Source organism: Magallana gigas, chromosome 3, assembly GCF_963853765.1.
Source record: "Magallana gigas chromosome 3, xbMagGiga1.1, whole genome shotgun sequence".
NCBI classification, from domain to species: Eukaryota; Metazoa; Mollusca; class Bivalvia; order Ostreida; family Ostreidae; genus Magallana; species Magallana gigas.
The window spans coordinates 5249591-5266476 of NC_088855.1; the positions used below are offsets into that span (position 1 = coordinate 5249591).

Consider the following 16886-nt stretch of genomic DNA (forward strand, 5'->3'; position numbering starts at 1 on the left):
ATATTTATTTCTACTTGTAGTTAAACATTTTAAAGATGTTCACTTGTCTTGAATTTTAAACTGTTTACACTATTGCTAGTTTATTGTTGAAAAGCTTTAAGCTCTTGCTAACTAGCTGCAATAATGTAGTCCTCTCCGATTTTTTTATATCTGATGTTAGTGCAGCTCTTACTAACCAATGGACAACTCGCTAAACTTGGTTGGTGGGAATATGCGAGACTGGACATCGGAAACTGATAATGGAAAAGGGGTCACAGAAAGCTCTTTTTAATTGATTAAATTTATGTTCAGTGTTTAATCAGTAAAAAAGCCACACAGGATTCTTCAAAATATGATAATGTAAATCGCTGCAGATAATCAGAAATAGTTGGTTTTTAACGTAACGTCAATATTTTGTTTGGAGCCATTTATTCCTTTGTCATCGTGAATTACATGCCAAGGATGGATTGATTGTTACCCTTCCTTGTGTTTGTACTCTCTCCTGGCAAATACCGTACACTTATATTATACTGTAGTAAACGATTTGTAGCCAAGTGGAAAATGCCAAAATGTTTGTCAACAGAATAGAATTGTCTCAACACTTGATTGGCACTCGACTGTACAGTTAATAACACATGGACAACAAATAAACATCGGAATTGGACACAATTTTTTAAAAATCTTTAATAGCAATAAAACCCAACAACAAAATTAACCGGTAAAAAATAATTTAATGTAAAAACTAAATACATGTAGTTTTAAATTCATATATTGCACGTCAATTTTTAAAGTTGCATTAGCTTTTAGAATGAAGAAATAATGTATCATCTATATTGACTTGGAATCATTCACAGAGATTCTGTTCTGTTTCAGTCAGATACAGTCTTCATCTAGCCAATTCATACGCGGGTGTAAGATAATTTTTGGGCACCAGACCAAATTTTCCATTGAGTTCTGCCACCCACCAACTCTTGTCATCAAACTCCCGACTAATAATGTACAGCTTATCTCCCTTGTTAAAGCCCAGCTCGTTGCTTCTGTCGGCCTTGCAGTTCCATTTCCCCAGGAACATGTTCTCGTAGTCCTGATCAGGAGGTATTTGGGGCTCAGAACTCGCGTCAGGCTTGCTTTCTTTTGGCACCTCTGGGGGTGGAATGTTTGGGAGGGGCTTTGGGATGGAAGGTGGGGGGGTAGGGGGAACCGATGGGAGCGGTTTGCGGGATCCTGGGATTTCAGGCAGGGATCTACCGGGGGTGGGAGGGGGAGGTGGCGGAACAGCAGTGACGCAATCATCGTATTCCTCCTGAATGTCATCATCAGGATTAGCTGTATCATCATATATCTCGTCACAGGTGGGTTCCGTGGGTATGCTGGGAGGTGGGGGTCGGGGGATGGAGGGGAGAGCTTTGACAACTGGTTTGGGGGAGGGCTGAGGTTCATCCAGGGTATCGTCATAAACTTCCTCTACAACAGCGTCATCGCCTGCTCCTACATCCTCATACACCTCACCAGGCTCATCGTCATCTGAAATAGATCCATGGATATAGTGACCTTTGTATAGTACCTAGTATATGGAAACCTTCAATCAAGGAATGGACATCATTGCAAAACACAGGCACCTGACGTTATATAGTTTGCTCATAATACAAAACAAGAGGCCCTTGAGCCACATTGCTCACTTGAGCAACACAATAGACAATATAAAATCAGCTTTACAGAGTAACATACCAAAAAAAATTATAGACAATGTAGTCTAACAGATCCTGTATTTTAAAAAATCATTTTTTCCCTGGATATTCTGTTCATCATTGATCCCTTTTTGTCACAGTATAGTCATTTTACATATTGAGCCTTACGGTTCTCAAGACGATCTAAATCAAATTAGATATAAACCTACATAATACTTGTGAAGCCCGAGAATTGTCCTGAGGCCAAAGTCTAAACAATTTTTGAGAATCAAATATATGTCAAAATGCTTGCATATACTTAGTAAGTAAAACCATCTATTATAACATTTGAGTTTTGGTGAATTTAAAATGTTTTATTTTTTAAAATTTTACCCCCCCCCCCCACCCCATGTGGCTCCATCCTACTCCTAAAAATATGATTTTGACAAATTTGAATCTACACTATCTTAGGTTGCTTTTACTAATGTTGCATCTTTTCTAAGAAAATCGTTTTTTTTATAGAAAAAGATTTTTCTCAATATATTCCTTTGTAAAGATTTAACTGGTCCCCATTGTGCCCCTACCCTACCCCTTGGGATCATAATTTGACCAAACTTGAATCTACCCTACCTAATGATACTTCACACAAGTTACAGCTTTTCTGGCCAGTTGTGTTCTGAGTAGAAGATTTAAAATAAAATTTCTCTTTATATTCCTATGTAAAAAGTTGCCCCCCCCCCCTTGTGTCCCCACCTTACCCCCAGGGACCATTATTTGAGTAAACTTGAATCTGCACTATTTGAAGATGCTTTCATGCAAGTTTCAGCTTTTCTGACCTAATGGTTTTTTAGTAGATTTTCAAAAATTAACTCTGTATATTTCTATGTAAAACTTTGACCTCCCCATTGTGGCTCCACCTTACCATGGGGACCATGATTTGAACAAACTTGAATCTACACTATCAGAGGATGCTTCCATGCAAGTTTCAGCTTTTCTCGCCTATTGGTTTTTGAGAAGTAAATTTTTAAGGTTTAACTCTACAGACTCTTATGTAAAGCTTTCACCCCCCCCCCCCCTTGTGCCCCCATCTTACCCCCGGGGACCATTATTTGAACAAACTTGAATCTACACTATATGAGGATGCTTCCACAAAAGTTTCAGTTTTTCTTTTTTTTCAATAAATCCTAATTATTTCCCCTTAAAATAGGGCGTGCCCCTTTATTTTAGCAAACTTGAATCCCCTTTACCCAATGATGCTTTGTGCCAAGTTTGGTTGAAATTGGCCAAGTGGTTCAGGAGAAGAAGTCAAAAATGTAAAAAGTTTACAGACAGACAGACGGACACCGGACATAGTGATCCGAAAAGCTCACGTGCTTTTAGCTCAGGTGAGCTAAAAATACACTTTACCCAAAAATATTACCATATATCCGGTAATTTTTGAGATGATCTAATTTTCTAGCCTGTGTTGCCAAGTTTCATTTGCAAAATTTAAATGGTGACTTTTATCATTTCAATAATTTATGTGTTTTACTACATGTCCTTGTTGAATATAACGTGAATTACTTAGAATGTTGTCTCTGGAGGAAGAGCTTAAAGCTCCTTTGCTGATGGCCACTTTCCAGTCGTCATAATCTTCCTTTGACAGGGCCACAAACTAACAAAAGAAAATATTACAACATAAAAAACAAATTAGTTCGTTTTCTTTTCGATCTATATTATAATCAAACTTCTGAATTGTGTCATTGTGCAAAATTAATTTTTTAAAGTGAAAAATTAGATATAGCGTATTATTCATTTGACTTAAAACTCTTAAAATAAAGTTGTCACGAATAAAAATTGGTCTATAAACCGGTATTTTATTCATTTATCTTTGAAATAATTACCTGTAAGTTTTTATTCAAAATTATTCACATAAACAGATATAAATTGAATCAAGAGTCTATCATTACTCATCGATGAGTTGTTCACCTGCCTACAACTAGAGTACCTGGTATGTTCGTTTTGCTGGACAGACGAGTTGGAAGCTGAGCTCGCGTCGCGCCGAGTCCTTTTTGTCCACCGCCTCTGGAGCCGCCTCTAGATAGTAACCATTCAAGTAAAAGGCGCCATGTTGCTTCCTCTCCTTGGCCGACTCGTAATAGTAGAAGATATTGTGCTTTATGGCACACCACCGCTTCTGTAGCTTGGGGCCCCCAAACAGTCCTCCTGGGGAACAAGAACCAGTTCATCAAAGGAGGGAACCAGTAAATAACGAGATCATTGAGATAAATTAATATCTATCATTTAGAAATATCTATATCAAATATAATCTAGAATTGTAAAAGATGTGTCTATACTATCAGTCAGACTGTCAATGATTGGATGACTGTGTGGTGCCATACCTTTCCTCTGCTTTTTCTCCAGGAAGCCACATTTGATTGTATCTGTCAAATCTTGAGCAGGAATGGCAGGAATGTCTAAAAATATAGAAAAGTATACATCAAACAAAATGCAATAAATGTTAGAGACTTCTACACGGGAAATAAGTCGTGGATTCCAATAATCCTAGCTTCCAAAATTTACACACAATCCAGAATCTTAAGTGACCAAGATATGATTCAAGCTTACAAAAAATGAATGTTGCTTTCGATAACAGTAAATCCGGCATTTTCTTTTTTCTCTCTCTCTCTCTTTTCCAAATCTCCCTTTTCGAAATCTCGGGTAAATTGAACTATTTAATATTTTTCTGTTTGTTTTTACTCTAAGAGACTGATTGAAGCAGGTGCCCTGTATATAAGTAAGTATGATAGATTGACATAGATAGACATAGTTAGACATACTGGAGTCGCCATACTGGTCCTCGTCATCAGCGTTAGAACTTCCGCCTGTCCTTGATGACTCGTCCGTAAAACTCTGGTCAGCTACAACACAAAACAGGTAAACATCAAAGGTGTGTAGCATTGACTACAATCAGACCGTCAGCGTGCATTGTCAACAAACAAACAAATAATTCTTGGTGTTTAAGATTTAGTCGTGTTGCTTAACATTTCAATAGTGTTGGTCTCTACGGCAATTAAACGGCCATCGGGCAACATTTTGAGAGAATTGTAAGAAATAAATTCAAAGTAATCAATTCAGAGCGCAGGTCCTATATCCAAAGCAAATTATGTTAAAATATACATAAATTATAAGAAAAGCAATCCCCAGGATTATACAATATAGAAACAATAGTATTCAGCTTTGCATAATACGCGTCATCGTCGGAAACCCACGGGCCAGTCTCGCATAAGCGTATGCGAGACTGGTCGTGGGTTTCCGACGATGAATACGCGTACGTATACGCTAATTGTAGATATCGTAGTGTTCGGTATTCACGGTACTACTTTGGTAACGTCATAATTTTTTTCTTCATAATTTATATTATATAAAAGGAAGTTATGACTATCTCCAGCCAGCCGTCAATCTAGAATGTGGGCATTTTTTCACTTTAAATACTAGTATCTTGCTACTAACCAAGTGTCCAATGCTTCTCGATTGCAAATCGTTCTGCTTGATATAAAAAAGGGTGATACATGAGTATGCAAATATATCGGGATATTTAAAAACAGGACATAACTTTCCTTACTCGTGTCTCATAATATAGAGTCATATTTAATAGTTTCAGATATAATACCAACATACAACTTTTATCTGCCGTGTGTATTTAAACCTTGTAATACATCCTGTTGGGTCCTGGGAATAAAGACTAAAATCAATACAACACCCAATGAGCCCATCAAATCGTCAAAGCATGCAGTACCCATGGTCAGGCAAAACACCCATGCATGTATGTAATTATAATGGTATCGATAAAATCACGTGACTCTGATTAGACTCACGAACATCATACGTGTTTTATCTCCACATTTTCTTTTCTAAAAATCAATTTTTTTTTTAGACTCGTTGATCTATATTTTGCTTCCATATATTAAGACTGAAAAAGTTTCGTTTAAGCAAAAAGGTTATGGTGATATATTGACGGGATTCTCTACTATTAATATCTTGTAAAGTTTGTACTTTTGTATGTTTTTACTTCATCAAATCCTCTCTTGATAAATTTCGAAATTGGCTTAACATTTCCTGTGAAATTCGGAGATCACTAAAACTCTTTATCAATACATCATTTGACAGAAACTAACATCGATCTATCCCTGTACAAGTATCGTCATGTTACCTCACCATAGATTGGGTCATAACTCAAGCGAATGCATAGTCAACCAAATGAGACTTCAAAATAAAGATACACATGTCTGTATTCCACGTGTTAAGTCAGTATTGAAAATAAAAAAAATAAAATATCCTCTCCATGTCCGACATCTTACCCAGGAACGACAACCGATATTTCCAACGTTTCCGTAGAGTCCCGAGGCCAAAAAAAGCTTACAAGACACAATCATAATTAAAGAGATTGAATTTTGTAAAGATAAACATCACATAAAGAGGTAGAAAACAAAATACATGTATCAACATATGCATATCATTCATCAAATTCATGACAACACAACAAATTTCATTTTTTTTTTCAGTTTAATTTCAAACAAACAAGTTACAACATATCAATCACTTTCGTTAACACAATAATTTACTTTCTTTACACATTCACACAAAAAAACCATTACATATACAAATTATATTCAATAAATACCTAAATGGGCCTCATTGCACCATTACTACAACTGAATGAACACATATATTTTCAACATCAATGGCAACATGGCTCTCCATCAAAGGAAGGGCCTCACGATATCATATAAATACAAGTCATCACTAACAAAGGAATACTTGTTTCAAATTCGTTGACTTAGAAAATTTGAACATCGCTAATAGCTAAAAATGTAAAACAATAACTTTGAAATAAATGTTATAACAGAAATATCACAGTATGCAGTAACTTTATCTAGGGACCTATATACAATACAAGTTTGTGTATACAATCCTTCACTATCACAGATATGTTATGCATAAAAAAGAGTTTTAAAAATTAAGAACATGAAAAATTGTAAATGAACATAAAATCACAAAAGTTTACACTTTCGCAGCTTCCGTTTTTTCCGGACCTGTAGCGCCGCCCGGGTGGCTGTCTCGAACACCTTACGGACACCGTCCTGAGTTTTGGCGGAACACTCCACGAAGGAGAAGGCGCGGATCTGCTCCGCCACCGCCTGTCCCTCCTGGGTCTTTACCGGCTCTTTCTTCTCCAGTTCCAATTCTTTGATCACTTCAGGATCAGTGCGTGTGTCTTTTTTATTGCCCACTAGAACGATGGGGACACTGGGACAGAAATGTTTGACCTCGGGGGTCCACTTTTCCCTGATATTGACCAGGCTGTCGGGATTGTCTATGGAGTAACACATTAAGATGACGTCAGTGTCGGGGTAGGAGAGTGGGCGTAGTCTGTCGTAGTCCTCCTGACCCGCCGTGTCCCACAGAGCCAGTTCCACCTGTTTATTATCCACTTCAATGTCTGCTACGTACGTCTCAAACACTGTTGGTATGTAGACCTCGGGAAACTTATCGCGACTGAAAACCATCAATAGACATGTTTTACCCGTAGATCCATCACCCACGATAACTAACTTCTTTCGCACTTCCGCCATTCCAACTTCTTCAAACTTGGTCTTGGGGCGCATACAACACAATGACATCTGAGAGTTTGTTTATGTAATTGCTAACCACCGCTAGGCTGCCATTTTATATACCTGTGTCACCCGTTCTAATTTTAGCCTCCCAAATATAAACGGCATCTGATTGGTTAATTATTTACGTTCTTTACCTTACCTGAAGTAAGGTGTGTTTCTATCTCGTATAAAAGATAGGTATCTATTTTAGGTATTTATCTTTAAATAATACATTTCAAATGTAATATGAAATATTCTATTGGCATTATTTCTTGATTTTTTCGCATTTACACACTAATTTACGTTCAGATACTAGTGAATGTTTTTTTTTAAAAAAAAAAATTAAATCTTGTCGTTTAACAGGTAATAACCTCGTAGGTTTTTTTTTTTAATTTCTTATTTGTTTTTCGTGTTGTTTTTTTTTGGGGGGGGGGGGGGTGTTCACAGCTTGCCCTAACTTCTATTGATTTGCTCAACTTACGTCCCGATGAAATCAGACGTATGCACATATGTTCGATTCCATGTTGTCCTTTTCTTTATCGTTCGATTTTATTTTATTATTTGTAGCAATATATCACTATGAATCACAGAGAAGCATATTAAGTGCTAGGTGTAACGCTAATACATTTTGTCCTTCTTTGGAGCGACATCCTCTTGTACTATACTGTTCTGAATTCATTTCAAGTGCCCCCTTACAAACGCACACGCAAATGATGTATATAATTGTACAGCTAAATGTAACTAGGCCGGCAATATAAATACATATCGTAAATGTATGTAATTTTCTTCCCTTTTATTTTCTTTTCTAACTTAACGAAACTCAACCTTCGCAGTTTGAATAGCACGACGAATTTGCAGTACCAGTTGTTGCTTTAACTATACAATGTAGAAACGTGTTACACACAAGTATCCCATTCAAATATGAGACAATATTCCCCACAACTAAACCATATAAAATATGCAGTACAAATGCACCACAATTTGCATCATCTACTGGCTTCTAAAATACAAATGCATAACAGTTACTCTCTGTTATACTGTCAGTATGCGACACCCACTACTGTAATTTGTAATTTAATTGTAACAGTATACCCCACCGATTGTTATATGTACTACAGATTTATAACACTGTCCCAACCATTGCCCCCTGTAAGACAAATGTTCATGTATAACATACAGTCACACTCTCTGCCCATGTAATACATATGTATAACAATGTACCCCACCCTCTGACACCTGTAATACTGCTGTATAACAGACAGCCCCGCCCATTGTCTCCTCTAATGCAGATGTATTATAAATTGCCCCACCCACTGCCCCTGTACCTGATTTGGTGTCCTCGGACTGTTTGTCTGGGGTGAATTGTGGGAACTCCTCCCTCAGTCGTCCAATCTTATCAAGGATTGTCTGCTTGTGTTCCTTAGAGGTCTTGGACAAGGCTTCTTTCTTTATTGTTTCGACAAGAAACTTTTCCACCTCTGAATCAAAGGAACATCAGTTACAATATCAAATGATGCACCAGTGTATATACATTGTATACACATGTTGACACATATAAAAAGATTATAGTGGAAGAAAGAAATAAAAAAAAGTTATATAAAAACCATTTAATTGTATCGTATATATTTACCAAAAAAAATATAGCACAACCATGTCAAATGTGTATAACCAATAGAAAAAAACCCCATAATGATGTTTGAGAGAGAGAGAGAGAGAGAGAGAGAGAGAGAGAGTTTATTTGATTAGTAACATAACCCAATCCCAGCAGTTTAAGTTTAAAATTAATCTGCTAGAACTGACAGTTCAGAGATTTCTCATTTTCCTGATCTACTTTTCTTTCATAAATTTCATAAGTCACACATGGAAATATTGCACTCGGTGTCCGACTTGGCACTGGCAAGTTGGCAGACCCTTTTACAAAATGCTTGCTTCCTCTTTTATTGATTACTTCCAATATCTGCATATACATGTTATCACTTACCACTTATGAGCTCCTTGATTGATTCGTGAAAGGAAGTCATCTTGCTATAATGAAATGAAGAGAAAATTCATTGCTCTAGTAAGTGAGTAACCAGGAAGAAAGTCATACTTCCTTGTTTACAATTTTAAGGTTTCTTTGAATGTCGAACCCGATCACAAACACACATTGAGGTTTTGGTCCATGCGTTTTCGTGGTTAACTGGTTATGTTTTAATCTATTCGGTTCGGAAAAAATTAATTGAATATAATTGATTATTCATGATAGAGATTCCGATCAACCACAATTGTTAATTAAAAGATATCCCTTTGTAATTATTAATTTTATAAGGTAAAATTAATGTACACTTGAAAACTAGATCGAGACATAAAGAGCACTTGCCTAAAGACATGACAGAAAATACAAGCGTTGGATCAATATTTATTTCAATACCTTCATATATTCATCGATTGTATAAAAGAAAACACACTCCATTACTGTGCCCAAATAAATTGTACAGATATTTGTATCAATTTTTTTTGTTTACATTCAATTCAGTATTTATAAAAAATTAATTTAGATGTACAATACTAACTGGAAATATACCCGGTTCAAGTAAAAACAATGCTTATATAAATTCAAGTTCAAGTGTTTGGTTTCATTTGATACATAATATATAAAAATAATTATAATATACATATTCATGACTCAATGTATTAACCAACACAAGTCCCTAGAAGACAGGTAAATAATTTTGAGGTAAAACTTTCATTTAGAGACTGGGAATTCAGGTTAGAAAAGTTATAGTCCTGTGGGCCCTGTATCCATTTCATCCATAATGCTATATATCTTTACCCAGCATATTCTTGTTCCTCAATGACCACGTAGAAATCAGATTAGTTACTGACAATATATATATTACCCGGTACTAAATGCAGTGCATTTGTGAAATAATAGTATGAGAATGATAAGGTGAAAAAGACCCCCCCCCCCCAAAAAAAAAAAATAATAATAAAATAATGTACCGGTACTCAATAAAACTTAATTATATTGTCCAACCTTTGGCTAAAGTACATATCATATATAATCTTATACATGCATTGTAATGTATTGCAATATGACTTCCCTGACAATGGCTGACAAATCATTGAAATATTACTAGACACAGTTTAAAGTGTAAAGGTACTGACATTACGCTACTGGATTGATGATTAAAAGACCATTGACATGTCAAGTTATGCAAATCTCAATTCTATGGCACAAGTCTTGCCGGTTTGGATAGATGACAGATGCAGACTTCTTGTTTGGGTTTGCACAAAAAATCGCTATTACATACTCATAAGTAAAAATGTGTAGACACTTAAGTACAAGCATGCGCTTGTACTCTTGGCCTAATTCATATAATTTCAGCTATGCATCGTTTTCAAGGAAGAATATCATAAAAGATATCAAATCATCAGATAATTTTGCATCTGATAGCTTTGGTTAAAATTTTATCACAAGCTTAGGATATCCTGTACATTGGCTGTGTACATGTATATGAAGTGTAAATCTGCTTTATACAAAACATAGTCAATGTCAGTTAGGTATCATATAGAGCCACGCTTTGGAATGTTGTCTATCATACCTGGTATTGGTTCAATTAAAGCATACTGTGGATTCCTAATTAAATGCAAGGAATTAATACCTGCATAAAATCATGAGAAGCACACCTCCATATTTTAAGATCTTGTTTTTATTTTTCTGACAGATTTGAAAATAAGATAAAAATCTGGCTTTCACAATTTTATATTATGGCAATTTAATGCAAAATGGCAGAACTGCGGAATTAAGTACTTGCGTAAAAATAACAATGAATTTGCTTTAATGAAAAAAAACACTTTTATGTCTTCCAAATAACATACAGTACGGTAAAAAAAAATTGATGATGAAGTTAGACAATCCTAAACACTTCAAAAAATAAAGTTTTACAGTATAATTTAAATGCAAACTGATTCAGAATGTAATCTCATAGATTACAGCAATATAGGTATACAGAGATTATTCTGAAAGAAAACATGTTTACCCAGGTATCTTTTATGTCAGTACATCTACCAATATTCATTTAAATGTACAAAAACATTAAAAAATCTGGATCATCAGAAGAATGATTATCTGGATATAGATGTAATGAAGGACTGTGCTATGCAATAAGAATAGGACAATCATAAATTTGCCTGAGAATGAACAAATGTAATGATCATTTCAATAATGTGATAGTCAATGCAACAGCCCTTACAGCAAGCATAATAAACACATGGAAACTGGTCAGGACTTTTGATAACAATCAGGCTAAGTGATGACAGAAAAGAATAAAATCGGAACAAAAATTTACAAGTGAACTTTGTGAGATCAGTAACAATTTTCTGAAACTAGAAGGTTTTGTTTAACATAAAATGCATAATTCTCCACATGTATGTTTACATATTAAATACATGGGACTAGAAATATTAATAAAAAAAAACTTAATACAATCCCAAATAAAATAAACATGGCTTCAAACAATTGAAAGCAAAGCATCGAATTCAATAATGAACAAAGAATTCTTTTCATTTGTAAATCCTAGCGCGTCCTCTTGGTCAGCTGATGGCGGCCTTGTTCCTGTAGCAGTACACCTGCAGAAAGATGGAGATGTCAATCCCCACCTGTAACATCCCACAAATCCAGAACTGGGCAGGTGCTTGCCGCACAATGAAATATCCTGTTTTGAAACAGTCCCCACAAGTCCACATACCCACCATCTTCTTACTGCAAAAATGGGTGTAACAAAGGTTTAATTTACAGATTCATATATGTTGCAACAAAGAGATTTATTCAATACATATACCTAGTACATATTTTTTTCGCAATTGAAACTCCAAAATTGTATTTTCAGAATTTACTGTAGATACATGTACAAGTACCATTTGTGGATTAACACATATTACAAGGGGCCTGTTCAGCAGACTGGGTGCTTGCAAAGTGCTCATCACTATTCCTTATACCTGTAACACAAATTCTGGCGAGCACTCGTGAGCATCCACTCTGTTGAACACACTTCTGGTATACGAGAGAATTTAGGTACATGTATGATAAAGAGAAGATATCAAGTAAGCAAGCTGACAATCTCATACACATACCTCATGCCATGGGTGGACTTGTTTACAAAGTTCCTGTAGAACTGAGGTGCTCCTAGCATGGCTTCAGCAAACACGGCCAAGAAACCGATTGTCTCTACGTAATACATGTTGTCTAAAAATAGCCAAGTCATGAGGCCCACCACCACGGTAAACACCGCTGTGAATTGGAGGTAGCTGGTAAAATATGTCCACTTCCAGAAATATGCTTTGTCAAAATCTGAAATTAGAAATAAGGGGGTTAAACAACACACATTTGTTTATTTGTATTATATTAACTACAAATCTATAGAATTATTCACGACATGTTTCCTGCTGAAAACAGATACGCTAAATAGCAAGCTGTTCATTGTGTCCCATGGAGCTGGAATCCCTCATTTTGTGGAGGAGAGACTGTGTATTATAGTGGTTACAAATCACAATATAAACCTAATATATTTTTTTATAGAATTCTCTCGAGTTTTAATACGGTAATTGTTCTGATAATATTTCCTTTGCTTCCTTTTGAAAAAATGCAATTGTGTTCTGATTTGCATGAAAATTTTTAAATTATTTGAAACTTTAATTTGCAAAACAAGAAGATCTAGCAGCTTTAATTAAGGAATTAACCGCAAAGCGGTTTATGAAGAAGCATAAACTGTCCCAAACCATTTTATATCATATAAATTACCGTAATAAATATTGAATTCATTGCTTATACCGGTAATTTAAAATTTTGTTATTAGTTGTAGATAAAAACAGTCATTTGACCTTTAAAATGACAACTAATTGCTTAAAATTCAAATGTAACATCAGGCGGATTTATACATTTTTGACGTTTTTTTTAACTGTGATGTAGGCAACACTCTTTATACAATATAAAACAATTATTTAGCCAATCAGAAATCATGTTACAACAAGAATTAAATTCTTATCTAATAAAATTGAAATATGATCAAAATGGTGAAAAAGAGAGTCTTTAAAAAATCCTGGAGCTGTCGATTATTTGGATAATTTGTTAATGCAATACTAAACAAGGCATTAAGACTCATGCACATTAACGATATGGTAATAAGGATTTCTGTTCTGTATAAAAGGTTCATGCAGAATGTGAGGGGTCAGGAGCCAGCGTGAGGAATTACTAGTTCGTAATGTGTCATGCTGAATTGTATCTTACTTAACTCTTGCCTACGTCATTGAGTAAACATTCTGCTAAAACATGGTTCCTTCTCTATTGGTGCAAGTCTGATTTAGTCAGCAATTTTTTTACCGATAAAATGTTGTATAATACCAATATGTACATGTTAACGATACTTGCTAGATTAAGCTTTCAACTGTTTATCTATATCTGATTGGGCACATCTGGAAAAATCTGAATATTAACATCAAATTGTTGTCAATTTTGTTTGCATCTTAGTTTGGATTAGTACTGCCCTTGGTTTATCAAGCAAAATATAACAGACAACACCTACTGCACTGTATGTCTAACAACAAAATATGCATACAGTATAAGAAAGTGTTGAACAAAAGCAGTTGTTAGCTTCCATACATCAACAAAAACAAATATGAACAGTTATACACTGTCTACTATCATTGTGAATGAGAGAAAAAACCTGTTCCTCTGCTAGAGGATGGGTAAAACTCAACTAAACATGCACTCCACAAATATAGCATTAACAAATGATCAACATCTTCTTATCACATGTTTCCTCTCTGTACATGCAGCATTAAAAAATCTTGATAAAAAGAAATTTTGTACAATTTTAGCTTCCTTGTTTATTTGTAATCATCTGCTCTAATATTTTCTTTGTGTATGCAATTCTAAAACCTGCTCAATACATTACATGTATTTTCCTTGAAATGGATAGACAATAATTGAATATTTGCATCAAATAGATTCAATTTGAACCCTCTATTTTCATTATTACATGTACTAGAAAGACTTTTTTTCAATAAATTATATTAGATACAATTCATTCTTGGAGTAAATGCAACATTCCGAGATATTTTTATGATTTCAAGTGGTGTAGGATTTCTGAGGTACACAATACATTATAAAATATTTAGGTACCATGTAATAGCAGGATGAACATGTGATAAAAATGGATATTAAATATGCAACAGGCTGTCAAATGCAAGAGCAAGCAAAACACTGAGGTAAATACTACATACCAAGAAACTTTCTGACGGGCGAGACAGAACGATTTAATCTCGGAGGTGCTTCTCCATTATTTGGATGAGCAGAATATGAATCTGAACAAATTTTTGTATTTTATCAACTTTTTAAATAAAGTTATTAAAATGATATAAATTACTGATGGGACTTAAGTATACAGAAAAATGTGATGTACAAAATATATATCAAATATTACTGAAGTGAGCTGTAATGAAAATATTAAAAATATTCCTAAAGCACCATAAAGTGATATGTTTAAATTTACAAGGCTATTGCCTACGGACTTTTTATTTTTCTATAATAAGTTTAAATAATAAGTTTCAAAAGAGGAAATCAGACATCATTTTATTAGTATGGTGGTACACTCAGGTTAATTGCTAAAATATTACTGGAGTTTACCTGTGAACTTGTGCTCTTTGGAAGCAAGAATTTCACTTCTGTGTTTGACCCTGACACAGATCTCCGTCAAGGCCAGCATTGTGAACACCATTATTATGCTCTGGGCCAGCAAGGGCAGCTCAAAATGACGTCCAAACCTAAAATAGTTTTTTTTTTCTGTAAACTTCTCTTGTAACAAAAAATGAAAACAGGAATCTGTATAAAAACATGTGAATCTATAAATCAACAATTTGATCAGCGATGTTTGAGGACCTAACGAAAGGTACAAGACAAGTGAATGAGATTCTATTCATTGATTCGGCGTATAGCTATTCAATATTCTGTGTTCGCGTCTCTTTATAGGACCAACATCCATCTTTCATCTCCTCTTACAAAACACGACTTATCTGACAGCGACATCATTTCAGGATTTACGCTGAATATTATGATTTCACATCACAGCATTAAGTTACTTCCTAAAGCATCTTTAACCACGTTCAGTGTCTGGATTGACATGTCTACTTCTGATATGTGTCATATGAAAAATCTAACTATAACCAATTATTATGTTATGTATAATCTTAACCACAACAGTTCCTACCAGAACATGATGCGGAGAATGTTGGCAACCAACAAGTTAAGACAAACAAAAGTGGAGAATCCGTCAGCATTCCCGGATTTCTTAATGTCTAGGTACTGTGGAATGAATGGAAACACGCCGCCAAAGATCATAGCTCCCTGGCAGACGATGCTGATGAACTCCGTGAGGCTTGGCATGGTGATTCCGCTAAAGGGCTCTAAAAGGACAGCTGGGATCATGTAATCAGGGGTCGGCATGGTGAGGGGGGTCCCACCGCTGGGGGTAAAGCTCTGTCTTGTCAACCTGGTTACATTTCCCTGTATTCATAAAACAGGACATTGTAAGACAACGTTATTGAAAAGTGAAAAAGAATCACATTACTATTCTCTTATGAAAGTGGACAGGCATAGACTACATCCATCCATCCTTCATACATGGATATAGGCTATGCCTGTCTACTTCTCAAAAGAGAATATCACATTACAATGAATGAATTATACACAAAACATTCTATAGATAAACGAAATACGCTTGTATCCATGGATAACGCTAACGATATTTTACCCATTTTCCTTCAATGATGGTGGCGATAGAACAACTAAACTGACTGTGTTACACCTCTTATCACAGACTAACATATGAATTCCGCCACACCGTGCACTATGACTTGTCCACATACACATGACCAAAGATTTGACCTTTTGCACGGAAATTTTCCAAGAATACGCCCCCTTTTATAATGGCGTTCTTTCAATTAGTTAAACTATGTTCGATCTTATAGTTAGTTCAACTTACCTCTTCCCAAACGACAAACAGACGGCTATACACACAACTTGTCTTGTCAACACCTGTAGCAGCGAAGTGTTTCGTCCAATCTAATTGGTTGAAAGTTCAAGGTCGATAACTCTTATCTACTTTCGGTTTTTGTTAAAGAAAAAAAAAACACTGTGCGGATCAAACAATTTTGATTTTTCGCCATATAAAAATAAACAACCTTATTGAATGATAGATGGGTGAAATAAACTTTCCCTTAATCTAATTAAAAACTAGGATATAAGGAGAAGGGGGGGGGGGGGGGGGGGGGAGTTGCATGGTTTAATTCTTTCATTTGGATGATCAAAGATCCTGTTAGTTTTTTTTTTGAGGGTCTAATTAAATTAATTAGATTACACATACAGAAAGAGAGTCTTGTTTATTAGAGCAGAGAGGGAGTGGTGTTCCAAAGCCAAATTGGTCACAATAGAAGGTGAATTTTAATAAGTTTGAATTTTTCTGGCCGGGTTGGATGATCCTGACCTCTCCCCCACTCTCCTCGTATCATTGCATGGATTTTATGTATGCATACACAAGACATATAAATAGATTTTAAAAGAAATTGT

The 16886-nt window shown here is 35.3% G+C and overlaps 3 protein-coding genes across 5 annotated transcripts; all 3 read right to left on the bottom strand.

Annotated features, from left to right (window-relative positions):
- Positions 1–690: 690 nt before the first annotated feature.
- LOC105321129 (src kinase-associated phosphoprotein 2) lies at positions 691–9410 on the bottom strand. Its single transcript, XM_034481028.2, has 7 exons — positions 9264–9410; positions 8608–8760; positions 4466–4546; positions 4028–4102; positions 3634–3851; positions 3210–3300; positions 691–1503 (listed from the first exon to the last, which is right to left on the bottom strand). The coding sequence occupies exons 1-7, from the start codon at positions 9301–9303 to the stop codon at positions 866–868; spliced, it is 1296 nt and encodes a 431-aa protein (XP_034336919.2). The 5' UTR covers positions 9304–9410; the 3' UTR covers positions 691–865.
- On the bottom strand, positions 6189–7542 carry LOC105321105 (ras-like GTP-binding protein Rho1). Its single transcript, XM_011419302.4, has one exon. It carries the CDS (start codon positions 7307–7309, stop codon positions 6680–6682), a length of 630 nt encoding a protein of 209 aa, XP_011417604.3. The 5' UTR covers positions 7310–7542; the 3' UTR covers positions 6189–6679.
- A 256-nt stretch (positions 9411–9666) lies between the features above and the next one.
- On the bottom strand, positions 9667–16432 carry LOC105321107 (solute carrier family 66 member 2). Of its 3 annotated transcripts, none has more exons than XM_011419304.4 (6): positions 16303–16432; positions 15529–15824; positions 14949–15085; positions 14546–14626; positions 12398–12614; positions 9667–12026 (listed from the first exon to the last, which is right to left on the bottom strand). In XM_011419304.4, the coding sequence occupies exons 2-6, from the start codon at positions 15762–15764 to the stop codon at positions 11858–11860; spliced, it is 840 nt and encodes a 279-aa protein (XP_011417606.3). In that variant the 5' UTR covers positions 15765–15824; positions 16303–16432; the 3' UTR covers positions 9667–11857. The 3 variants fall into 3 exon arrangements, with proteins under 3 accessions (XP_011417606.3, XP_011417608.3, XP_011417609.2); XM_011419306.4 differs by lacking the exon at positions 16303–16432 and adding an exon at positions 16072–16226; XM_011419307.4 differs by lacking the exon at positions 14546–14626.
- Between the last annotated feature and the right edge of the window lie 454 nt (positions 16433–16886).